The sequence below is a fragment of the Mesoplodon mirus genome, assembly GCF_964341445.2.
Source record: "Mesoplodon mirus genome assembly, chromosome: 15".
Taxonomy (NCBI): Eukaryota; Metazoa; Chordata; class Mammalia; order Artiodactyla; family Ziphiidae; genus Mesoplodon; species Mesoplodon mirus.
This window is the reverse complement of record NC_138991.1, coordinates 31,336,026-31,363,263: the sequence shown is the minus strand read 5'-3', so window position 1 is coordinate 31,363,263 and position 27,238 is coordinate 31,336,026. Positions and strand designations below refer to the sequence as shown.

Below are 27,238 nucleotides of genomic sequence, written 5' to 3'. Positions count from 1 at the left end.
AACTCAGGCTGGTTTTTTTTTTTTTAAGTCAGTATCTTGATCTTTTTGCCTGTCCTATGGATTCTTTATTTATCTTTGATAATCAGTAACTTTAATGACTATCATATGATAATAATCATATCATAAGTTTTGATGCTGACCTACGTCAGTTTTTCCTGGCACTTTCAATATTCAGCTTCAAGGCTCCTGTTACTTCAGGAATGTTGTCTTGAATTATATCTTTATTTTTTGTTCCAGTCTCTTCTTTTGGTTTCCTTATTTGGGGGCTCCAATTATGCATATTTTGGATCTCCTTTGTCTGCCTTCTTTATCACTTCTCTCTAATCTTTTTTTCTCTTACATTTTTTTCATGTTGTCTCTTCCCTCTTGTGCTCCTACCACTTTCATTTTTCTATTTTTCCCCCTTCTGTCCAGATTCTTTCAACTCACGTTTTATTTCCCTTTGTTCTTAAATTTTTTTAATACAGTTGTTTTATTGAGTTTTCAAAATATCTGAACCATTTTTCACTAATTTATTGAGTACTTGGTGCATCTTTCTAATTTGTAGGCATATCCTTTAGTTCTTGGAAATTTTCTTATTTCTTTGATTCCTATATTCTGTTTTTTTCCATAAAAATTGTTATTATTTCTTGTCTTTTTTTTTTTTTAAACAACCTTTTTATTATGCTCAAAGATTTGGGATGGGGCATCAGGAGGCTGGTTGCTTCTGTCATGCTGGCATGACTTTTTTTCCTCCCCCTCCCCTAAATATTTATTTATTTTTATTTATTTATTTTATTTTTGGCCTCATCAGGTCTTAGTTGCGGCATGTAGGATCTTTCGTTGTGGCACATGGACTCTTCATTGCAGTGTGCGGGCTTCTCTCCAGTTGTGGTGTGTGGGTTTTCTCTCTCTAGTTGTGGTACACAGGCTCCAGAGTGCATGGGCTCTGTAGTTGTGGTATGCGGGCTTGCTTGCCCTGCTGCATGTGGGATCTTAGTTCCCCGACTAGGGATTGAACCCACGTTCCCTGCATTGGAAGGCAGAGTCTTTACCACTGGACCACCGGGGAAGTCCCCGTATTTGTCTTTTTGTTATTTTGAGCACATATATTTGACTTTCAACCCTTTTGTTGTATTTTTTTTTCCTATTTTGTTTTTAGTTTCTAAGATCTCTTTTCCTTTTTTTTTTTTTTGTTTGTTTTTATTTGCTGATTAAAGCTTTTAAAATGGCAACGTTCTTCTCCCAGGTTCAAAATATTTTTATTTTTGTGAAGACACAGGTTTCTTCCCCCCCACCCCCAATATGTTTTCTTTCTACTACATGGACCCTATTTCCTCTGTTTATTTGGCTCTTAGTTTTGGAGGAATGTGAGGCAATAAAAAATATGACTGGGTCATTGTGTGTAGATGAAGTTTGTCTACTGGTGGGCCTTTCCACTGAATAGGGAAAGCTGTCTTGTCACTGTAGGGTCTATAGATGGCAGTGTCTTGTCTCTGAGGCTGATCATTTCCTCTAGAAAGAAATCCTCTAGTCTCCTCCTGTGGGTATATAACCTGGCTTCTGGCATTTGGAAGCAGATGAGGATCCCGCTGTTCATGCTTGCATTTAACCCCACGTAGCATTCTTCAGTCTGAGGTGTTTCTGATTTGTATTCTTCAAACAATACATTTTTGTGTCTTGTAGGATGAAGATAGCAGTAGGCAACAGGGTGTCTGGTCGGTTTGCAGAGTTAAATCCCATCTTCTTTCCATCCCTACTCTGTCTTGTGCCTCCAAGCATAGAACCTTTCTGGGCTTCTGTTGGTCAACTAACTTGCTTCTTTATACCTTCCCTCTCCAGGCACCAATGTTTTAGGTTCCTTTCCTCTCCTAAATGGGTCACAGCTCATACAAATGCTTTGCATATTCCAAAATATGTTATTCTCATTTCTCTTTCTACTGTTTTCTTTGTCCTTGTAGATTTGTGTCATATTTATTCTTTCTCAGTGTTTTACTAGAACTCAAAAACTGATTATTGAAAAGACCAGTGACATTGATCTTTGGTGGACCTGATTAAGGTAGAAGGTGAGAAAGCACTAATGCATATTAGCAATGTGAAAGGAAATATAAGAAATGCGTATAAGAGAATATTAACTACAACTTTATGATAATCAATTTGAAACCCTATAGCAGGGTTGGCAAGCTACATCCTGCAAACCAAATCTGGCCCAACACTTGTTTCTGTAAATAAAGTTTTATTGGAACACAGCTATAACTCATTTGTTTACATATTGTCTAATGTTCTTTTGCACTATAATAGCAGAGTTGAGTATTTGTGACAGAACCATATGGCCCACAAGGCCTAAAATATTTACTACATAGCCCTTTATTGAAAGAGTTTGCTGACTTCTGCTGTAGAGGAAATTATTTCCTAGAGAAAAAGACTACAAGTGACTTAAAAGTGCTAGACTAGATAAATAGCCATAGGAGAGATTGGAAAGGTTATTAACGATCTTTTAAGAAGTCTCCAACAAGAGAACTGAATTCTGAGTTCACTAATCTTTGAAGAACAGGTAATTTCCTTTTTCTTTAGATTATCTTAGACCATAGAATAATATGGAAAAGCCTATTCAAGATGACATCATCAAATTATTAATGTAGTCATCTTTTAAAGAAACCTTGCTGTTGGAGCTTTTTGTTTTGCAGTTTTAAGAGAGTTCATATTGTTCATGCAGTGATAACAGAATGTGGTACCATGGTCCACAGTGACCAAACACACTCCTTCTGTCTCTGGGAAGGGTGGTGCAGCATTTTTCTGACAGGGTTCACTGATCCCCTTGACCACACAATTCCCTACTTTTTCTTAATACCATTTGTGGACATTTTACATTAGTTCCATTTCTGAGTTGTAGAACCACCCTCATTACTAAGAAAAATTGTGTGTGTACAGTATATATATATGTTTGTATACACATCTTAATCTTAGCCTTCAAGGCCTGAAAGAGGACAGATGCAGTCTTTTCATTTCTGTTCATCTGTTTTATAGTTAAAACTAGTCATTTTGGAATCATTAGAATAATAATGCATATAACATTATTGTAACAGATTGTATTAATCTAGTAATTGTAGTGTTACTATACTCTGTTTTCAGACATTTCTTTTTGTTACTTTGAGAGCAGTAACATTCCTCACCTGTAGGTAATATGATAGTGTTGAATTGTCCTTTTTATAGTGAGTCCAGTATCCATAGTTGCATCATATCAGCAAATAGTCAGCTTAGTTTAGGGATTTCCAAGACTGATTCGGGAGTCCCAAATCAGGTTCAGTGATTTGCTAGGAGGACTCAGAATTCAGAAAAGCTATTACACTCCTGGTTACAACTTATTTGAGAGAAAGGGTTCAGATTAAGATCAATGGAAAAAAACATGTAGGGCAAGGTCTAGGAGACACAGAGCAAGCTTTCGGTTGTCCTCTTCCTCGTGGAGTCATGTGAGCAGTGCTTAATTTCTCCTGAAACAAAGTGTGACAACACTGAAGGAGTGTTGCCAGACCCTCTGGAGTCAAACTGATACCATGTGGCCCAAGACCCCATCATCAGTTGCATTGTTAGCATAATCTATGAAGGGCAGCTCAAGGCTTCATTCAGGTAAACAGATACACTCTTAAGAGACAGGATATTCCAAGAGCACAGAGGTTATCTTCCAGGTGGCAGGCAAGGGCCAAACTTCTCTTTGAAATGTGCAGGGTTTGGCCAACCCAGACCTGTTGAGTTAATCCTTTACTGTACATCACCACATATCAAGTTCTTCACCATGTGTACTTTCTCTACCACTGCTACAAACAGATTTTAAACGACACATATAATATGTTTAAACCTATTTAGTAATGCAGATCTGCCAGTATCCATTGTTTGAATGGAAGAAAAAGTTCTTTCCGAAAGGTCATATTCAATTCACATTTGGATTAGATAAGATGTCAATTTACATCAGATATTTACCTTTAGGCTTTAGAAGGTAAGACTGAATTGTGTCACTTCTTTCGTTCAAGAGTATTTGGCCCCCAAATCCCTGTGCATGAAAAATGGAGTGATAAACATAAGGAGTCAGCATCTTTCTGTGGATCAAATCCATTGGACAGAGGGTACAAATTGGGCTAGGTGTGGCCAAGGATCAGAATGTTATCATCTTTATCTTTTTTGTGACACATCTTTTAATTTTATTTCCTCTTAGGCACTTTATGTTATTAAAAAAAATGCACATCTTGGATTCCAAGAAATGGTTTGTAGGGTTTTAGAAACTAGAGCAGTATTGAGGGTATATGGGGGAACCCCCGAGTTTTCAGTTTGGCTCAGATACTGGATGAGTTCAGAAGTGATGCTGAAGCTGAAGCTGACTGGAAATGTCTAGACTATAACCTAAAGTGTCTGGTCTTTGTAAAGATTCTGGCTTATAAAGGATGCAAGGCTTAACATTTTAAAAAATCTTTAGTAATGGTGAGGGGAAAAGAAAAGAAAAAAAGTCCCCTAAAGTATAAATACATTTTTAGTCTGTTTTTTTTAAACAAAATTTGAGTCATCATATCTGTATACCTTTGCTCTCTTCACTCACTGTTATGTCTGAGCAGCAGTGTTTTTAAAAGAAGGGTGTTTAGGTACAGAAGTCTTTTTCCTTGCAGGGATGGAATGGGGTAGGAGGGACAGATTAGTGCTCTCTGTTGGAAAGTGGTTAGCGTTTTGTAACATTGCTTCATTAGGGTTACCACCCAAGGACATGCCATGCCAAGGATTACTTTGTGGTCTCAACCTTGGGAGCATCCCTCTCCATGCAGTGGGTGCCCAGTCTTGGGGAGAAGCTCTGAGCAAGTTGGGTGCTCTTGGGTGTGAGTTGATGGAAGGAATGCTGAAGCCCCAAATCCTGAGGGCAGATTGTCCCACCAAGTGAGTGTGCTTGACACTGTGTCAGAGGTGACCAAGGCTTAATTTTACAGGAGAGCAACAGACACTTTATAAAGTTGTTTTTCAGTAACAGTAGCCTGTGCTGAGTTAACTTTAGTCCTTGCTTTCATTAAACAACTTGTTTTCTCCCTCTCGTTCACAGAGCTCTCTTGCTGAGACCTTGGATAGCACGGGCAGTCTTGACCCCCAGAGATCGGACATGATTTACACCATAGAAGATGTTCCTCCCTGGTACCTGTGCATATTTCTGGGGTTGCAGGTAAGATGATTCCTTTGGAATATAACCACCAGCAGATGCTTGAATTCTCTGTCTGGATTATTTAAAATTCAATTTCTATTTTTTATTTATTGACAACTTTAATATAAATTACTCTTTTAAGAATGATGAATGGGAATTGTTAACATGAACTTCATAACAGTGAAAGGAAGAAAACAGGAGGAGTAGGTTAATCATGGAATGAAAGAAGGAAAATGTTCAGGGAATAAGCAAGAGAAATGACATGGAAGTAAGGAAAAAAGATCATAGATGTGTGGAAAGGGGAGAATAGAGGGAAGATAAAGGTAGAAGAGGGCTTCCTTGGTGGCGCAATGGTTGAGAGTCCGCCTGCCGATGCAGGGGACACAGGTTCGTGCCCCGGTCTGGGAAGATCCCATGTGCCGCGGAGCGACTGGGCCAGTGGGCCATGGCCGCTGAGCCTGCACGTCTGGAGCCTGTGTTCCGCAACGGGAGAGGCCACAGCAGTGAGAGGCCCGCGTACCGCAAAAAAAAAAAGAAGGTAAAAGAATAGAGAAAAGAAGGGCTAGTGTTCATCTCTTATTCCTAGTTAACCAACCACAGTCACCGTCAGTTCTGCCATGAAATATGGGTGACACTGAGAAGAGCTGTGTTGGTCAGGGCATAAATGTGGAGGCTTCAATCTTATTTTTAAAGGAAGGCAGACTTCGCCTTGGTGGTGTCTGCTTTGTCTGCTGCAATATCCAGTGGGAGCAGAGCAGGGAAGCTGCCGGGGAGTGGTGGGGGGATGGGGCAAGAGGTGACACAAGCTGATGCAGGACTCCTGAATCTTTGATACCCACTCCCCCCCCCACCACCACCACTCCCTTTTCCCACTTACGATTGAAGTGGGGCTTTAGGAGAAAGGGGATGACATGGAAGGCTCTTTGTCCAGACACATACCCCTGGACTGTGTTTGCCTTGGTTTTGAGGTTTCACTTTCCATTCTTTAAGTTTGAATGATCAGTTCATGCTGAGAAAATCAGTCCCGTTATCCAGAGAGGTTGATTCACTTGGAGGTGAGCTGTACCTGCTGAGAGCTGATGCTTTGGTCCAGTTTCCAGGCCCCTTCCCTTACATATCAAAGCACTTGGTAACCTGGACAGAAAGGCATCTAATAAAGAAGACATAACCAAAGGAGCTGACTGGTCCTGGCAAATAATTTCCCTAGGGCTGAGTATCTGGAATCAGATTCAAGAAACTCGTTTTTTGAAATGTTTATATTATAGATGTTTCTAGAAGTAGTCTTCCCTGTTCAGATAGGATTGGGAAACCCTGTGTGCATCATGCCCTTCTTGACAGTGCACAGCACTCTTAAACTTGTGAGCAGCTCTGGGAAGTCCTGAATGATAATGTTCTCTTCCCCTCACCAGACACCTATTAGTGTTACACAGTTGGGCTTTATGGGCTGCAGGCAGCACATTTTGGCAAACATAAGCAGAGATGGGGAACTATTTGGAAGAAATGTAGGAAGTTTGCAGAACAGAAGTAGGAACTGAACAGGCAGGCCTCTGGGAGGAAGGGAAGTGAGCAGTGAGGGCTGGAATGTCCTGCCAGGGCCACAAGGAATGGGGGAGAGGCCCTAAAGGAAGAGTGGTATGGGCTCTTTCTGGAGGATTCCCACAGCTACTGTGTGACCCTAGCCCTTCCCTGATTGCTGTTAAACAATGCCAGACCATAGAATAAGATGGAAAACGCCTTGTGCAATGAAGCTTGTAACTTTAATCTTTAAGTTTGTAACTTTAATCCCCAGACCTAAAAGAATTAAAAAAAAAAAAAATGGACGAGTTATCTCAAGAACATAGATGTAAAATTCTACATAAAATATTGGCATATCAAATCCCAGAAGAAAAATCTAGCATGACTAACTAGAATGGTTCAGTGCCACACGGTTCATGTTAACAGATTAGAGGAGAAAGACCTATGGTTTTAGCAATTGATGCTGAAAAGCATTTTGTTTTGTTTTTTGTTTTTTGTTTTTTTGCGGTACTTGGGCCTCTCACTGTTGTGGCCTCTCCCATTGCGGAGCACAGGCTCCGGATGCGCAAGCTCAGCGGCCATGGCTCACAGTGGCCTAGCCGCTCCACGGCATGTGGGATCTTCCCGGACCAGAGCACGAACCCGTGTCCCCTGCATCGGCAGGCGGACTCTCAACCACTGCACCACCAGGGAAGCCCTGAAAAGCATTTTAAAAAAGCAAATATTCCCAGTAAGAATTATATAAATAAAACACTACCAGTGTTTGTATTGAGTACTTCCTTTGTGCTGGTCTGGATTCATGCAAGTAATAATTAATAATACAAGTTAGTGATAAGACAAGAAAATGTAATGGAAAGGAGAAATGCAAAAAACAGAGATGATTTGGCATATGATAAGAGTGTGTACCTAAAAAAACAAATTCTTCATGTGTGTAACTTTCTAAAAACAACAGGGGGGTGGGCAAAGTTAGGGTAAAATCAGAAAAAATACAAAGAAGGGTTTATTCTTTTCCCCTCTGTCTCCCTGTCACCCGTAGCATTACCTGACGTGCTTCAGCGGCACCATCGCAGTGCCCTTTCTACTGGCCGATGCCATGTGTGTGGGATATGACCAGTGGGCCACCAGCCAGCTCATCGGGACCATTTTCTTCTGCGTGGGAATCACAACTTTGCTGCAGACAACTTTTGGATGCAGGTGAGATTGGGGCACTAAATTGGGGATGCTGAAGCACCCATGAGGCATTAAGCACTGCCATTCACCTAGGGCTGCTTGGAAGGACTGACTGGAGTATAGGGAGGTGTGTCCTATGGCATTTGCCCTGCCTCCCCCCAACGCTACTGTGTTTCTTCTCTAGGTGGGTGGCACCGCTTCCCACCTAGTTGTGCAGGCTGGAAACAGACTCACTCTCAGCTCCTTCCATCCCACCAGCTGGCAGGGCAAGTTTTCTCTCCAGTACCCCCTCCCTGCCCCCATTCCTGAAGTTCAGGCCTAGACTGTTCTACTAGGTTCCTAGTTGGTTTCCCTGCCTCCAGGGCTACTCTCCTCTGCCCTGCTCTGTGTGCCATTCCAGTGCCGTCTTTCAGTGTTTGCATCTTCCTGGGTGTTACCAGGCTACAGCCCTACTCCCTGTTTAAAAAAACAGATGTGCCCACCCTGTAGACTTCTCCCTTGTTCTCTGTCCCACCACCCTTCCAGCCATGTCCCTGTGCCCTGCAGTCCCCTTCCCTGCACTCACCCAGGGGTGAGTTCCTCCCCGAGCCCACCCTGCTGTCTTGCCATCCTGTGCTTGTGCTTCGCTGCAGCCTTCCAGTCCTGGATTACCCCTCTCCTCTCTGTGAAGCATCCCTGACTTCCCAAAGCCTCCTTTCTCTCTGAATTCCCACACATGCACCTTGTGTATGTTCTTCTAATGTGGCTCTTATTCCACTTTGTCCTTTTTTGTTTGTGTCTTTTCTTGCTGATTCGTGTTTCCTTCCTTGATGCCAGAACTGCACTTTGCATCCCCAGTCCCCAGCTTAAATGGGTATGGAGCTGGCATAGGTAGGAAAAGAGCTGTCCTGTCTTACCTCCTCCTGCAGGCTTGCTTTGTCCCCTCCTGTCCCCTTCTTCCACCCTCTTCACATGCAGCCTTTTCCTTTACCCTAGGGTGCTGCTCAAGGGGTGGAGCCTGTGGGGACAGGACTGTCCTCAGGGGAAGGACAGCAGAGTAAACGTGCGAGTTCTGTCTCTCACTCCATTACAGACAGTCTGCCTTCCCTGCTAGGGAAATGGGAGCAAAGGCAGAGGGAAAAGAAGGCAGCTTGGGAATCATGGACTGTATTCCAGTGAGTCAGAATCCTCAGGGTGACCTTTACTTGAGGGGGGGTGGAGCAGGAGAATATGGGAAGAACAGTGTTAGGGCATCCTGGTTGGCGGCATAAGCAATGTCCTCAGGAGGGATACGGCAGTTCCCTAGAAGTTCTGCTGATGGAAGGAAGGCTGTGAGGGCTGGCTAGCTCTTGGGGTTCTCAAAACCCCAGCCCCTGCAGGACTGCCTGCAGCCACCATGCTGAGCAGATCCCTTACCTCAGAAGGGAGGGTCTTCTTAGGGGACCCCCGAGGGAAAGTCAGGGTGTTATTGACCTCTTAGGGGAAGGAGATGTGTTCAGGCATTCCAAAGAGGACTTGATTCATTTTCTTAGAGCCCAGGTAGTTAAATTTGGCTGGCAGCATCTTTCATTCTTTTGATACAGCATTCAAGGTTCTGTATTTCAAAGCCAGAAAGGATTAGAAAGCTTTTATTGACCGACTCAAGTGTACACAGGACACTGGTTCTCTGGGGAAATATTCTTTTTCTAAACATCTAGCTCATCAGGGAACTCGTAGCACAAACCATCTGGAAATTTGGGCAGTGCCTCTAGTTGAGAATTGTTGGTTGACTTGAAGAAGGAATGAAAGACGTGTTTACTGTGGTACAGCAGGTACCAGGTGCAGCTCTGCCTTGGTCTCATATCAGAGAGGCTAATCCTGACTGATAGTTGAGCCTGGCTGTGCTGGGCACAGTTGCCTAATGGTGACATAGTAGGGAGAATTTGGGGTAACTTTTGGTGTGTGCTTTCAGTTATGGGAGGGCACCCGTTCAGGACCCTCTTGCCCATCGTTGGGGCACAAGAGACCTAAACAGAGCAGCCTGGGTCAGTGCAGTTTACCCCCTCCCCTCCCCCTGAAGGAGCACAGTGGAAGGAGGGGAAGGTGGGGAAAGAGGAGTCAGTTAACTTTTGCTCTATTCCCTTCTTCGTGCTACAGCACCTTTTTCTTACCTGGGATCCTTGCCTCCAGCTCCCATCTAGTAGGGAAACAGTGAGAAGGCACTCAGCACCATGGTTTCCAGCTCCACAAAGCCTCAAGCTGTTGTTGATACATTCTTTTTAGTTTTATCCAGCATATATTTGAGGGCCTGCTGTGTGAAGGTGAACCCAGGTGATGAGGTGGGTGAGAGGCATTTCCTTCCCTGCCTGGTTGGTCACCACCTCTGGGGTTTGTTTGCTGTATCTGTTTATTCATGTGTCCCATCTCCCCCATCCTCTGCATCTCCCTGTCCTTCACCCTTTTCTGTTAAAACTCTTAACTCCTCTTTACCCATCTTCCCTTCCTTCCACGGTGCCCAAAGAGGCAGGGCTACCCCTTCTAGCTGAATCACCTCTCACACCCTTGCCCCTGGGTTTCCTGTGGGTTTCGTAAAAGAAGAGCAGAGATCTCAAGAGTGGCCAAATATCCCACTCCTCTAGTATTTCCAGGAGACCAAAGTTGGCACTCAGACCTCAGTAGAGTGGGGACCCACCTCTGGTACTTAGACGCCCAGTACTTACTCAGGACGGGGGCAGGGTTGAGCATCCCTGGGCCTATTCCAGGGGACCCAGCAAAGCCAGAGCAGCAACATTGCCAGTGTTGGTTAAAATCAAGTCGTTGAATATTGTAATGATAAACTGTAATCCCATGGGCAGTCAGAATCTACAGTTTCCAGTAAAGCATTAGCTTATGCCACATGGCAAATGATGGTTTCTTCCCCATTCGCACACGGGGGAGTGAAATGAGTGAGTATGAGAAGTTAGAGGGACCTATGCAGCGTTATGACTCTGGACAGAAGACCTCTCCAGCTCCCAGTTTCCTTTTGTGAAAATGACAGGAGGCTCTTCCTAAGGTGTCCTGTGGATGACACTTGCCATCACTGTGTTTTTGTAGATTATTATAAGCTCTTCCTAAAATACATTTGGGAAGTTACAGAGTATGGATAATGTGAAAAGCCTTTTAATTCTGCTGCTTGCTAACATAGACCCTCATCGTAGACTGTGAATTATCATCTTAACAGACTTGTGCATTTACTTCCTGATCACAACAGGATCAAACAAACAGATAAAGCAGTTGGGGCAGAGGAAATATCAAGGTGGGACACTGGGAAAGAAAGGCTGATGTGCCAAGAGTGGGGTTTATTCCCAGTATCACAGCCATAGGATTGCAGATGCCCTGTACGTGTTTGTTGGTGTTTGTTTGCAGTTCACACTCATTTCCTTAGGCAGAGAGCTGCAGAAGGAAAATCATGTTCAGCTTTCATGATTTCTAGGACAGATTTTCAGACTTTTCCAACTCTCAGTGGTTTGCCATGTGTGTCTGAGTTCTGTCCGTTTCTTTGTGTGTTTGCCTAACACCTGTTGAGCACCCAGTACCTCTTTGCACTGGATGTAGTGGGTACATGGGACCTAGAGACCAGCCATGGTCCATGCCTCTGAGGGGTGGGGCCTGTATTGTGAAGAAGCTAAGACCATGATTGCAGGTCTAGAACAGAGGAAGGAAGTATAAGCATTCCCATCCTCTGGGCTGTGGCCAGGTCATCCCTGCTCCGTGTTTCACATGGGCACTCTGGTGAAGAGTGGCATGCTGTTCCTGGAAAGTTGTTTCATTCCATAAAAATAACCAAAATTGATATGGAAAAAGTGAGGGTGAAACAGATGCGTGCCTTTGCAAACCTGAACACAAGCTCAGAATGCCGGCTTTAAGATGCTGTGTTGTAAATACTCCTTTGGGGGCAATTTTCCATGGGCTGGGCTGGCTGAGGACACAGAAAATGTGTCTGATGCAACGTGTACTGCAGACCCTCCTTCCTTCACTACACATCTCCCCTGGCATGAAGATGCTTTCCTTTCCTCCAGAGATCATGACTTGTTTTGAAATGGAGGTCATATGTCTCTGCCCCAGTTGTGTGACTTCTGTGGCTTTAGTGCTTCCCGAGGCCTCCACCTGTTGGGGGTGGGCAGTTTCTGTGACAGCTGCTTCTTCCATCACCCTCGTCCCATCCAGCCTTTTCCTTCTTCCTTCTTTCCTTTGACTTTTATCCCCTGCAATTTGCTTTTAACGAGGTCTTTATTGTCGAGTGCCCTTGGGTGAGGTTTCAGACTGCTGAAATCAAACCTCATTCTGGTTGATTTCAATCCAACCTACCCCTTGGGCTCTTTCCAGGAATTAGTAAAAAGCCTTTAAAATCCCAAGAGCAGGGGCAGGGTTCAGAGTCCCCTAACTCAGATGTTAGCCAGCCAGCAGCAGCTATACCTCCCTGGCTTTGGGGAGGACTCAGTTCATGCGTAACCTAGGCTGCCATTGTCTTTTCCATCAGAGACCAAGCCTTGATAGCAGCTCTGAGCTTCCCAGAGCCCTTGTCCTTGGGTGTTATGCATAGCTGGGGGTGAAGGAGGGCCTTCTGGGACGGACCCTGCCCCCTTGCACGCCATGCTGACCTCCAGCTTTCCCTGAGGTGTGCAGGTGCTGTGTTTGGGGACCACATCCAGCCTTTTGTTCCAGGTGCCTCTTGGAGGCCTTTCTCTCAGCTCTTCCAGCAAAAGAAAAAATTGCAGGTGGAATGGCTCCTTTCTTGAGAGCCTCTCCTGGCCATAACAGGCCTGCTGTAGACACACAGAATATTCCTTTGCTGAGAAAAGGTAGGGTTTTGGCTAAGAGAGTCATTGTAGCCGGTGCAGCAGCCTGGTCTCTAACAGAGTTGTCTGCCCTGAGGAGAGAGCTACCCTGTCTTCCATCTCCTTTGGTTCTGGGGCCTGTACAATATAGGGGGCGGCTCCAGGATACTTTAAGGTCTCAAGTCTGAGGCTTTGAACTCTTAACTGTTGATAAAATTTAGAAGAATGGAGAGATGCAGTGCTTGGATTGGGGTAGGGGAGACTGGGATTTTCCCCCACATTCTTTTCCTGTATATGTGTGTGGGGGTGTATGTGCAGTTTTTTGAATTACTTGAGAATTTCAGGCAGCATGATGATGGCTCACCCCCAGATACTCTCCTAGGAATGAGGGTCTCCTGTGTAACCATTTACCACACCTGAGAAAGCTGAGTTATATCATCTAATATGCAGACTATATTTAATTTCCCTAATTGTCCCTAAAATATCTTTTACGGCTATTCCCTCCACCTCTCCGAACCAGGATCCAATCAAGTTCGTGTGGTGCATTTGTTTGTTGTGTTTCTTTGGTCTAGTAATAAACAGTCCCTACATTTTTCTTCCACATCATCCTCTTCTTAAAGAGTCCAGGCCAATTGTCTCGTTGAGCATCCCGTGGTCTGAATATGTCCGGTTGTGTCCTTGTGGTGATATTTGATTTGTTCCACAATCCCCCTATTTGTTGTAAACTGGGAGATGGGGCCAAAGGCATAGTTGATTCAGGGTGAACATTAAAATTACTGTGTAGATGATAGTGAGCCTGTCATGTTAAGCAGGCTCTTAATAGCAAGTTGTAGGTTTTTCCTGCCCCCATGTAAAAAAAAAATTACTGTTTATTTAACTTAAAGAATTATAGGTAGTACATTAAAAACATGGGGGCCAGTGAGAACCTGGAGGTAGTGACCTTGGAGGAAGGTTTGCCCTCACCAGCTGTGTCGAGGGGCTCTGGCTTCAGAGGTGGCGTCACTCCCATTCTACTGTTTACCAGCTGTGTGGCTTTGGGCAAGTTACCTAGTCTCAAAGTCCCCTTTGCTCCTCCATAAAATGCTAATAATAATAAAATTGTTAGTGAGCATCAAATAAGATAATGCCTGGCACTCGCCCACACTTGCCTATTGGTGCTCATTATTTTAGTGGACCCTCTGGAAGGGTGGGTGTAGGTGAGGCAGATGGGGGTGCAGTGGGCAAGGCTGGTGTGCCAAATGGAGCAGCTTGTCCTTGATGACATGGCAGGGGTTGGGTGTGCTCCTTGGCCACATGGCCATAGGTGAACTCCTTCAACTCTAGCTTTTCTGGGTGGTCTCCCCCTTCAGTGAACATGCTGTTTCTCTGTTTGCTAATATTTCTGATGCTCCAGGAGACTAGGAGACTGACTAAGTCCTCTTAGTATATGTGGGGTTAATGAATTCAGTTCCCCACAATCTTTTTTCTTTGGCTGTCACATCTCACTTGCCCCGTATGTCCCCACTTGTTCTAAAATGCTCATCTTCTTCCTCATGGCCCACTGATTCTCCCTTTTATCATTCCTTTTCAGGCAGGTGACTGCCTGGCAAAAGCTGTACAGGGATAGAGCAGCACTACACAGGAGCAGAGGATAGAGCTTCTTGTCAAATACCCAGAGGGAAACTCTTCTTTTTTTTAAAATTTTGTGTTGTTTGTAACTATTTGACCTCACTCTAGTATTCTAAGGACCAGGTTATCATCCTCCCCCATTTCTCCTCCCAGAAAGACACTTTATAGACATAATTTTTTAAGTCATATCTATTGAGGGGTAATTGACATACAGTAAAAAATTTCCCTTTTTCACTTGCATAGTTAGATGAGTTTTTACCCATGTGTACAGTCACTTAATCACCACCACAACCAACAGATAGAGCATTGCCACACCCCAAAGAATTCCCTTATGCTTCTCTGTGACTGGCTAGATCTTTAAGTAATAAAACAAACTTTTGACCTGAAATGGTTGATACTGTCATGCTTGAAAAGGTTATCAAAATTGTACCCAGCCAACCCTCCTAAATTCCTGTGCTCTGTCTGGACGAAGCCTTCTGCTGGGAGGTGGGAGAGGAGCCAGTCGGCTGCTTCCTACTGAGGTTCCCAAGGAGTGTGTTTAATTGGAAGTGTTGACTGAGACAGTTCATATAATTTTGATATTTACGTATAAGACCAGAATATCATGGACTTGAAGATAAAGGTTAGATTTGCCTTTAGTTAAGAGTTTTCTTTGAATCAACTCAAAATGGATTAGAGATCCAAACATAAGAAACATGATACTATATAACCATTAGAATAAAACAAGGGCGAATTCCTTTATAACTAGAAGTTGGGAAAAACTTTTAAACTAGGACTCAAACTCCAGAAACAATAAAAGGATGATAAATTTGATGACATTAAATGTTTTAAAATTTTTAAGCTTTGCATTGTAAAAATACACCATAAACAAACAAAAATGACAAACTGGAGAAAATATTCATAATATAGATAAGTTCTAATATCTCTAATATAGAAAGAACTCTGAAAAATCAAAGTTAAAAATTACCAAAAATGGTATAGAAAAAAAGGACAGAAGACACGAATAGCTCTATAAAAAGCTATATAATAGCCCTTCACCATAAGAAAGGATCAAATTGACTTTATAATAAGAGAAATACAAACTAAAGCTACCCTGAGATATCATTTGTCTCCTTTGTCAGATTGACAAAAAATGATTTTAACAAGCCACTCTGATGGCAAAGCTGTGGGAGAACAGGCATTGTTACACATTGCTGTCAGGAGTGAAAATAATTCAGTCCCTGTGAAGAGGAATGTTACGAATCTAGAGTACATATGCATTTATCATTTGATCCAGCAACCTACTTCTAGAAATTTACCCTGGAGATATACTCCCACAAATGCAAAATAAATACAAAAAGTTTTTTTTTATTGCTGTGTAATTTGTAATGGGAAAATAGTTAACACAACTTAAATGCCCATCTGTAGGAGACTATCATACATCACACAATGAATTACTATGCAACCCTGAGAAAGAATAAGAAAGATTTCCATGAACTGGTGTACAGTAAGTTCCAGGATATATTGAAAAAACAAGTTGCAAAAGAGTGTGTATATGTTTGAAGAAACAAGAATAAGTTAGAAATTAATAAAAATGGTTAATGATCGATAAGTCAGATTTGAGGGTTGGAGGGGATAGGAGTGACATTTTCCTGGTATATCTCTATATGGTTTGATTTTTTTTAACCGTAAAATGTTCAACATATCCAAAACATAAAATCTAAAAGGATGAAGAAGCACAAACCCTAAAATTGAATACAAACAGAAACAAGTGAACCTAACTTTATGTCAAATTGCTGGCCACATGGAGAAAAGAATTAATTCACAGACTTTAGAACACAGTACTTTGCACACTCTGAATGGGATATATTCTAAGAAAAAAAAAATACAGAGAAATCTTAAACTTAGTAGTCTTGGGGCTTCCCTGGTGGCACAGTGGTTGAGAGTCCGCCTGCCGATGCAGGGGACACAGGTTCGTGCCCCGGTCCGGGGGGATCCCACATGCCGCGGAGCAGCTAGACCCATGAGCCATGGCCGCTGGGCCTGTGCGTCCGGAGCCTGTGCTCCACAACGGGAGAGGCCACAACAGTGAGAGGCCTGCGTACCGCAAAAGAAAAAGAAAAAAAAAAAACAAAAAACTTAGTAGTCTTGTTAGTAGTGACATTGGTATAATTCTGGAACTGTGCTGCTTTGGGCAAGTTCGAGACAATTTAATTACTAAAAGGAATAGTCATGGAAGTATATTATTAAACTGAATAAAAAATGAATCCATGTGTCTATGGTGATATTCAAAAAAAAGAGGGAGATAAAAATTGGACAAAATGGGAGCCAAGAACAATTCCTAGAGGAAGTGGTATTTTCTCTGTGCCTTCAATGTTGAATAGAAATGGAGCATTAGAAATGAATTGATGACATAAGAGATGAGCAAAACCTCAGAGGCAAGATCGTAGACCGCTTGCCTGGAGTGCAGGCGTGTAAAGTGGCCGGTGAGAGACTAGACTGGGGAATGGGTTCAGGTCACCTGGACACCGAGGAGGAAATGAGGCACCTCCAGCAGGGTTTTGAACACAGTAAGAACTTGTCTGGTGCTGGTTAGGTTCTTTTGCTGTCCTGGGGCTAGAGCCTGACATGGGAATGTGTCACTACAAAGGTGACTGTGTGCTCAGGGATTTTTTCTTAATGACATCCAGCAACACTATTAACTTTAAAAACTTCCATCTCCAAAAATCCATTTTGGGGGTATCTTCACATATTTAAGATACACTTCCCCTGTAGTTAAGGTTGGCAAAATTTCTTCCATAGAGTGATAAGCAGTGAATGTTTTAGGCTCTGTGTTCTCTGTTTTAACTATTCATCTCTACCATTGAAGCATAAAAGCAGGCACAGACAACTCGTGAATGAGTGAGGGTGGCTGTGTCCCAGTGAAACTCTACTCAATGAAAACAGGTAGTTTGCCAGATTTATTTCACTGGCCGGTTTGCTAACCTCTTATGTAAAGAAAAGCACAGTTTAATTTGTTTCCTTTCCAGTCATCAGTAGAGAATAAAATAGCAGACAGTCCTGTCTGCTTGCAGAGCCCAGGGATCTGAGGTTTAGGTGATTGTGTGAGTGAAGAGCCCCAGGAATTGACCGGCTTCATGCTGGGGAAGTGCCTGAAAAGCCACTTTATCAGATGAGAATATCAAGTGCTTTATCATCTTCAGATCTCTTTTTTGGAAAATAGGCTTTGTTGATTTTGATTTAGGGGAGCTCTTGTTTAATGAAATAGTGTGCTCTCGCTGCAACTTTCCCTAAGAATATTTCAGTCAAGCCACTGATTTATGCTGCCAGTTATGGAGACCACACTTCACTGCTGGGATACTTACTGTAAGGCTGCTGCTTGTCTTTCATCCAGAACTGCTTGTGGCAGGCAGTGTGCATAGCTGCAGAGTGAACACATAAGCTGGCATGTGCATCTTTTACCAGGTCATCTTGGGAGACTTTGTCTGGGGCAGCACATGTGAGAATTTTCTGTTAGCACCCACTTTCAAAGGAACCCAGGGGCCTGGTTGTGTGAAAGTGAGTGGGCTCCTTTGCAGCAGTGCTCTCAAGGCCTTTGGTCATGGTGAAAGCCATAAAATGCACGCCCTGAAAGGTGCCCAGGCAACAGTCAGGTTCAAACTGAGGCTCATGTCACCGGGAATGGAGCCCAGAGCCAGTCTTCACTTTCCCACATCTAGTGAGTCACCAATGCAGGGTTGATTGCAGTGGTCCTAAGGATGAGATTTCTAAATGCAATCCATATTACATTGCTTGAAATATGAAATGATAGTAAAACAGATGCTATTTGGACCATTTGAAGTAGCATCCATTCCTGATTAGATGCTGACCTCCCTTTACCCTTTCAGTACATTTCTGAAAAATGGTGCTTACGGAATTTGTGTAAATCAAGCAGCGTTTTCCCTTTGCTATACATTCCCACTTCAGGGGACCTTCACTTCCACTTTGATGGTACTATGCACCAGGCCCCTCCAAACAGGTAATTATTAATGGATGGTTGTGGAGGGCATGCCCATGGGAGTGGCCACTAGCATTGCATCTGGTTTGTACTGTGCAGCCTGCAGCCTGCCTCTGTGTCTTAAAGCCAGCATCTCTCAATTGATTTCATTGCAGGATTAAAATGGCCAGGAGAACAAAAGAATCTTAACCCTCATATAGCTCAGAATAGTGTGTACCAGCTCTGGACTTGTAAAGCGGCTACGTGTCCTTCAGCCAGAGCCACTGTTTCTCAGTCCAGTTACTGTATCACTCAGGGCAGAGTATGCTGTCAGCTCAGAGGAGAGCATGCTGGGTTCCTATCCTGCTGGCCAGGACACTGATTCAAGGCTGCTTAGGAGTATTTAAGAATGATCTGGACATCTAGGAGTTCCTAACCCTGCTAACCAAAGGCTAGTTTCATATTTTACCCCCAAAGTAATGTTAAAGATAGTGATTGAGTTCCCATGTTAGCCCATTATACATCTCTAGTAATAAATGACAAAATCTTTTGAATTTGAGTAGTACCAGTGCTCATAAAGTCAATATGAAGTATCTAAAATGTGACTGAATGATGGCATCTGAGGATCTCTGCGTTTAGTTTGACGTTGGAGGCAGGAAATTTAAGGGTCTGCAAGCTTCCTGGGTCCTTTAAAAATAAGGGTTCGAGCATTTTTGAGTATTTTTTTATGATTAAGCAGAATATTATATCTACTGTTGATTTGTAACTTATAGTTTTCCTTTTCCTCCATAGATAGATAGCTCACATGATTTTAATGCTTATCCTCAGTGATTTAGGGCAGTTTTTGACTTACAAAATGGAACGACAGGGGGAGATAGATTTTTTCCATGATAACCAATAAGAATTTGAAAAGGAGGAGGAAGAAGAGGAGGAGGATGGTAAAATAGAAGATGTACACTGATGTTTAGTAAGGAGCTCACAAGCTCAGCAGGACAGAGACATCCAAATGCCCGCATCCCCCACCCCCAAGGGGAAAGGTGGTGATGGCAGGGGCTGGTGGGGTGCTGCCACTGACCACAGAGCTCCCCCGGGGCCCACCCTGGGGCAGCAGGCGGGGAGGACGGAGAAGCCAGCATCCCTGGCTGTGTGGCCGAGGACATCTTTGCAGACTGGGGCTCTTTCTTCCAGGTGTGCCTGCATTTACTCATGTGCTGTTTGTCTATGGAAAAGACTGTTAAGCTGACAAATAGTGAACTACCTCGGTAGTTCCTGATGCCGTGATCATGGTTTTGGTCTCGTTTCTTTTAGGTTACCCCTGTTTCAGGCCAGTGCTTTTGCATTTCTGGCCCCTGCTCGAGCCATCCTGTCTTTAGATAAATGGAAATGTAACACCACAGGTAATTGCAGTTATTTCCACATATGTCATTGGGGTCCTTTAACGCAGGTGATAGAAGGGAGGCCTGGGCGTGCTGCCTCCAGCAGTGTTAAATCCTTTCTGGAATCAGGCACAGAACACACAACCAACAAACAGCTTAGAATGTTCCAATCTGTGGATCGTGTTTCTGTCTCTCTCTATCCACTTGTTCATCCCTAACCCCAAAGCAAGTAAGGACCAGAAAAGGACCTCATTTCTCTGTGCTAATGAAATTGATAAATATGGGGAAAGAATAGAAAAATATGTGTGCTATTTTTCTGCCTCTTTCTTTCAGTGGATTTTTTGAACCACCAGTTAAACACTCTCTTTGCTGCAATAGCATCCCTTCTCTGAAACATCTCTGCTTTTTAAGGATCTGACTGCTTTGGTTTTCTGCAAATGACTTTCATTCCCCCTCCCATCCTCCTCATAGTGATTGCAAAGATCCTTAAATAACCCAGTAAAGTCAGGAAGAGATCAGATAGGGGATTTGAGGAAATCACATAGACCTGTTGTACTCTCAAAACATTGTTAAATTTTTAGGTTCTAGGAGCAAAGTTTTCTAGCCCTCCTTTCCTTCCTTGCTCCTAGGAGTTACTTTGTGACCACTGATTTGATTTAGGAACAAGAAAAGGGCCTCTGTTTTATCTAGGTTTTTAAAACCTCAATCAGGCAACCTTGCTATTGGGCATGTCAAAGAGCTGCTTGCAAAGGTTGGTCTTTGTATTAGGCTGGGACTAGCAATGTATATCACTAGTTCAGTCAGCTTTTGAGAAGCTGGGAGCTCTTGTTGATGAATAAATTTGGTTAAATTAGCAATGGGGGAATCCACCTTTCAGTATGATATGCCATAGTGTTGTAACTTGAATTTTAGGGATGAGTATTTATACAAATATACTTAGAACAGGGAGGAAATTCTTCTTAAAAAGAGTGAAATGAATATGTCCCGTGAATCATCAGTGTCACTCCAAGAAAAATTTTGTCTCTGTTTTTGTTTTTAAGATGTTTCGGTTGCCAATGGAACAACGGAGCTGTTACATACAGAACACATCTGGTATCCTCGGATACGCGAGGTAAAAGATAAACATTGTCTGCTTATGGCTTCTTTGTGTTTCTACTCATTTTCGGTGTTGGTTGTGACCAATAAATTGCAGTTGCTCTTTTTCTGTTTCAGGTACTGACATGTACATTTCTGTTGTTAAAGTAAATTTAGATGGCATCACTGTAAAATAAAGCATGCAGAAGTGCTTTGTGCGACCAGACAGTATTGTTCCTTACCCTCTTTTCCATCCTCCTTTCTCCTCCTCTCCTCCTGTGTACCCACAGACCTGTCCGCTTACACCCTCCAGCATAACAGCTCCCTTTGGAAGGAGCCACAGAGTCGATAGGTTGCAAAACTATTTATTCTGGCCTCAGTGTTCGCCTGTATTGGTGGAAGGAATTAAAGACACTTGTCTGCTTCATTGCACTTGAATAGAACAGGGAGTAGGAGTCCTTAGATATGAAGAACAGCTGACAGTTTATCCAGATTTTCCAAAACCTATAAGATCATTCACCATTAGTTCAGAATTAACACAGATATGGCCATTCTGCACAGTAGAAACATTCCTTTAGAATTTTTGTCAATAGCACTATCTTCTGAATGTCCTACAGGGACTCATTTTTTAAAGTCAAGAATCTTTGTACTGCATTGTTCCTCTGAGGCTGGTTATGAATATTGTGTCTTAAATGAGAATCATAAATTATGTCTGTCTCAATCAGTGGAATAGGCAAGCTGACTTTGTGTCCAGTGCCCATTTCTGTAATACTCTTACATTAGTCAGGTTATACTTAAGTTTGCTAGATCTCAGTAACCCCCACTGGTTTCTTTTGGGGTTTGCCAGGAATTTTCCAGCTATGTTATGCCTGTTATATAATAACTTAGTGCCTTACAGAATTATCAGTTGTCGTTGCAGGTGACATTTAGAGTGTGTGATGTATAAGCAGCTTGCTCTTATGTCTGTGTCCTCTCTTGCTCCAGATCCAGGGAGCCATCATCATGTCCTCATTGATAGAAGTGGTTATCGGCCTCCTAGGCCTGCCTGGGGCTCTGCTGAAATACATCGGGCCCCTGACCATCACACCCACGGTGGCCCTCATTGGCCTCTCTGGTTTCCAGGCGGCAGGAGAGAGAGCAGGGAAGCACTGGGGCATCGCCATGCTGTAAGTGTTCCAAGACCACTCAAAAGTGAACAGTAAAAATCTCCCCTCTTACCAACACTGAGGGACAGCCTCTTTGAATGTTTTGAACATTTATATGAACTTTAGGAGACACTTAAATTAAGATTAGTCTGGTAGTTTAAACTTTATTTGCTTCATGCCAGGGAATTATTGAAGTAACATGCAGCCAAGGTATTCCAAAGACAGATTTGGCAGTGATGTGTAGAGGGAGGGTTGTAAGGTTTTAAACTTTAGGATGGGAGTAAGATGGTGACACCATTAGCTCTTGACTTTTGAGGTCATGCCAAGTCTCATACACATGAGTTGGAATACCAAGAAGCTGAATCCTTTAGATGAGACTCAAAAATACTTCCAGACTGGCAGGAGACAGAGATGCTGCAGGAGGTGTGTTGACATCAAAGGTGATGTGGCTCCTCGGTCAGATAGCTCTGCACACCTGTCAGGAAGCTGTTATTCCTTCCAGAGTCCTGCTAGTCAGTGCCAGTCCTTTTGCACAGTACTTGAAGTTGATTAAAGAAGTCACATACCCCTTTTTAAGTAATGTCAGTAAAGACATCCAGGACTTTATAAGATTGATTATTAGAGCCACAGAATTCTATATACCACACATAGAACCCACATTCTCTGTGTGTGTCTGGAGAACATATGTAAGAGTTGACCATATCATAGGGAAATGGTTCCAAGACTCTAGAATTTTACCGATCAGTAAAATTGCTTTAAAAATTTAATAACAACACAAGAAAATAGAAATACAATACAGTTGTTTTTGTTTTGCTTTGTAAAATGTTCTGTAATTATTAAAAAACAAGCAGTACTTGTTGAGCCTGTGCATCAGTGTTACATACCACTGGTTGTATATATTATAAATTAAGGTAGGTACCAGTGTTATCCCTGTTTAACAGCTACAGAAATCGAGGGACAAAGATGCAGAATTAGTTGCCTAGGGTCACACAGCTAGTAAGTGGCCACGATGGTTTTCAAAACCCAAATAGTCTGACTAGAACTTAACCCATAACACTTAATTCTGCCTCTCTGTGTTAGAACATGGTTTACAAATAAAGTGAATCCTTGCATAATTGTAATCCATGTATCATTATAAATTAAGGTATAGGAAAATATCCAGTGTTGCTCTTAATTTTCTCATTTCACCAAAGGTTGTCAATATTTCCATACCAGGATGGGTGAGTAGAAGGCACGTAAGAATGTTCACTCAGTGAAATGCAGTAAGTTCCAAAAAGGAGAAATTGTATTTACCGTCAGGCAGTAAACTTTAGGAACCAATAATAAAACAGTAAACAAAACCCCCAAACGACTTACAAGCAAAAGAACACCATTGTAAAGGCTCTTGGTGCTGCAGCCAGGAGTCAGTGCTGTGCCTCTGAGGTGGGAGAGCCAACTTCAGGACACTGGTCCACAAGAGACCTCCCAGCTCCACATAATATCAAACGGCGAAAATCTCCCAGAGATCTCCATCTCAACACCGACACCCAGCTTCTCTCAAAGACCAGCAAGCTACAGTGCTGTACACCCTATGCCAAACAACTAGCAAGACAGGAACACAACCCCACCCATTAGCAGAGAGGCTGCCTAAAATCATAATAAGTCCACAGACACCCCAAAACACACCACCAGACGTGGATCTGCCCACCAGAAAGACAAGATCCAGCCTCATCCACCAGAATACAGGCACTAGTCCCCTCCACCAGGAAGCCTACACAACCCACTGAACCAAGCTTAGCCACTGGGGACAGACACCAAAAACAACGGGAACTACGAACCTGCAGCCTGCAAAAAGGAGACCCCAAACACAGTAAGATAAGCAAAATGAGAAGACAGAAAAACACACAGCAGGTGAAGGAGCAAGATAAAAACCCACCAGACCTAACAAATGAAGAGGAAATAGGCAGTCTACCTGAAAAAGAATTCAGAATAATGATAGTAAAGATGATCCAAAATCTTGGAAATAGAATAGAGAAAATGCAAAAAACATTTAACAAGGACCTAGAAGAACTAAAGATGAAACAGGCAACGATGAACAACACATTAAATGAACTTAAAAATACTCTAGGGGTTTCCCTGGTGGCGCAGTGGTTGGGAGTCTGCCTGCCGAAGCAGGCGACACGGGTTCGTGTCCCGGTCCGGCAGGATCCCATGTGCCGCGGAGCAGCTGGGCCCGTGGGCCATGGCTGCTGAGCCTGCGCATCCAGAGCCTGCACGTCCGGAGCCTGTGCTCCGCGACATGAGAGGCCACAACACTGAGAGGCCTGCGTACTGCAAAAAAAAAAAAAAAAAAAACTCTAGATGGGATCAATAGCAGAATAACTGAGGCAGAAGAACGGATAAGTGACATGGAAGATAAAATACCGGAAATAACTACTGGAGAGCAGAATAAAGAGAAAAGAATGAAAAGAATTGAGGACAGTCTCAGAGACCTCTGGGACAACATTAAACGCACCAACATTCGAATTATAGGGGTTCCAGAAGAAGAAGAGAAAAAGGGACTGAGAAGATATTTGAACAGATTATAGTTGAAAACTTCCCTAATATGGGAAAGGAAATAGTTAATCAAGTCCAGGAGGCACAGAGAGTTCCATTCACAGTAAATCCAAGAAGAAATACGCCAAGACACATATTAATCAAACTATCAAAAATTAAATACAAAGAAAACATTACAAGCAGCAAGGGAAAAACAACAAATAACACACAAGGGAATCCCCATAAGGTAAAGAGCTGATCTTGCAGCAGAAACTCCGCAAGCCAGAAGGGACTGGCAGGACATACTTAAAGTGATGAAGGAGAAAAACCTGCAAGCAAGATTACTCTACCCAGCAAGGATCTCATTCAGATTTGATGGAGAAATTAAAACCTTTACAGACAAGCAAAAGCTGAGAGAGTTCAGCACCACCAAACCAGCTTTACAGCAAATGCTAAAGCAACTTCTCTAGGCAAGAAACACAACAGAAGGAAAAGACCTACAATAACAAACCCAAACCAATTAAGAAAATGGGAATAGGAACATACATATCGATAATTACCTTAAATGTAAATGGACTAAATGCTCCCACCAAAAGACACAGATTGGCTGAATGGATACAAAAACAAGACCCATATATAAGCTGTCTACAAGAGACCCACTTCAGACCTAGAGACACATACAGACTGAAAGAAAGGGGATGGAAAAAGATATTCCATGCAAATGGAAGTCAAAAGAAAGCTGGAGTAGCAACTCTCATATCAGACAAAATAGACTTGAAAATAAAGACTACTAGAAGAGATAAAGAAGGACACTACATAATGATCAAGGGATCGATCCAAGAAGAAGATATAACAATTGTAAATATTTATGCACCCAACATAGGAGCACCTCAATACATAAGGCAAATACTAACAGCCATAAAAGGGGAAATCGACAGTAACACGTTCTTAGTAGGGGACTTTAACACCCCACTTTCACCAATGGACAGATCATCCAAAATGAAAATAAATAAGGAAACACAAGCTTCAATGATACATTAAACAAGATGGACTTAATTGATATTTATAGGACATTCCATCCAAAAACAACAGAATACACATTTTTCTCAGGTGCTCATGGAACATTCTCCAGGATAGATCATATCTTGGGTCACAAATCAAGCCTTGGTAAATTTAAGAAAATTGAAATTGTATCAAGTATCTTTTCTGACCACAATGCTATGAGACTAGATATCAATTACAGGAAAAGATCTGTAAAAAATACAAACACATGGAGGCTAAACAATACACTACTTAATAACGAAGTGATCACTGAAGAAATCAAAGAGGAAATCAAAAACTACCTAGAAACAAATGACAATGGAGACACGACGACCCAAAACCTATGGGATGCAGCAAAAGCAGTTCTAAGAGGGAAGTTTATAGGAATACAATCCCACCTTAAGAAACAGGAAACATCTCGCATGAACAGCCTGACCTTGCTCCTAAAGCAATTAGAGAAAGAAGAACAAAAAAACCCAAAGTTAGCAGAAGGAAAGAAATCATAAAAATCAGATCAGAAATAAATGAAAAAGAAATGAAGGAAACGATAGCAAAGATCAGTAAAACTAAAAGCTGGTTCTGGCCAGACTTCCGGGTAAGATGGCGGAAGAGTAAGATGCGGAGATCACCGTCCTCCCCACAGATACACCAGAAATACAGCTACACGTGGAACAACTCCTACAGAACACCTACTGAACGCTGGCAGAAGACCCCAGACCTCCCAAAAGGTAAGAAACTCCCCACATACCTGGGTAGGGCAAAGCGGAGAGATTCCCGCACAGAGGATTGGTGCCGAGTGGCACTCACCAGGCCGAGAGGCTTGTCTGCTCGCCCCGGCGGCGCTGGAAGCTGAGGCTCGGGCTTCGGTCGGAGCGCAGGGAGAGGACTGGGGCTGGCGGTGAGAGCTCAGCCGGAAGGGGGCTAATGAGCCACAGCTAGCCGGCAGGGAGTCCGGGAAAACTCTGGATCTGCCGAAGAGGCAAGAGACTTTTTCTTCCCTCTTGGTTTCCTGGTGCGCGACGAGAGGGGATTAAGAGCGCTGCTTAAAGGGGCTCCACAGACGGGCGCGAGTCACGACTGAAAGCGCGGAGCCCAGTGACGGGCGTGGGACGCTGGGGCTGCTGCTGCCGCCGCCAAGAAGCCTGTGTGCGAGCGCAGGTCACTGTCCACACCGCCCTTCCGGGAGCCTGTGCAGCCCGCCACTGCCGGGGTCCCGGGATCCAGGGGCGGCTTCCCTGGGAGAACGCACGGCGTGCCTCGGGCTAGTGCAACGTCACGCCGACCTCTGCCGCTGCAGGCTCGCCCCGCACTCCGTGCCCCTCCCTCCCGCCCGGCCTGAGTGAGCCAGAGTCCCCGAAGAGGCTGCTCCTTTAACCCTGTCCTGTCTGAGCGAAGAACAGACGCCCTCCGGCGACCTACACGCAGAGGCGGGGCCAAATCCAAAGCTGAGACCCAGGAGCTGTGAGAACAAAGAAGAGAAAGGGAAACCTCTCCCAGCAGCCTCAGAAGCAGCGGATTAAAGCTCCACAATCAACTTGATGTACCCTGCATCTGTATAATACATGAATGGACAACAAATCATCCCAAATTGAGGAGCCAGGAATCAGTGCTGTGCCTCTGAGGTGGGAGAGCCAACTTCAGGACACTGGTCCACAAGAGACCCCCCAGCTCCACATAATATCAAACGGCGAAAATCTTCCAGAGATCTCCATCTCAACACCAGCACCCAGCTTCACTCAACGACCAGCAAGCTACAGTGCTGGACACCCTATGCCAAACAACTAGAAAGACAGGAACACAACGCCACCCATTAGCAGAAAGGTGGCCTAAAATCATAATAAGTCCACAGACACCCCAAGACACACCACCAGACATGGACCTGCCCACCAGAAAGACAAGATCCAGCCTCATCC

The 27,238-nt window shown here is 43.4% G+C and overlaps 1 protein-coding gene across 1 annotated transcript in view; it reads left to right on the top strand.

The window, feature by feature from the left end:
- SLC23A2 (solute carrier family 23 member 2) overlaps positions 1–27,238 on the top strand; it is a 149,107-nt gene that overhangs the window by 90,793 nt on the left and 31,076 nt on the right. Inside the window, exons 4-8 of the mRNA XM_082600487.1 lie at positions 5,057–5,173; positions 7,704–7,861; positions 19,484–19,572; positions 20,592–20,662; positions 21,610–21,791. Of these exons, the coding sequence (XP_082456613.1) occupies positions 5,057–5,173; positions 7,704–7,861; positions 19,484–19,572; positions 20,592–20,662; positions 21,610–21,791 (617 nt within the window). The remainder of the gene's footprint in view (positions 1–5,056; positions 5,174–7,703; positions 7,862–19,483; positions 19,573–20,591; positions 20,663–21,609; positions 21,792–27,238) is intronic.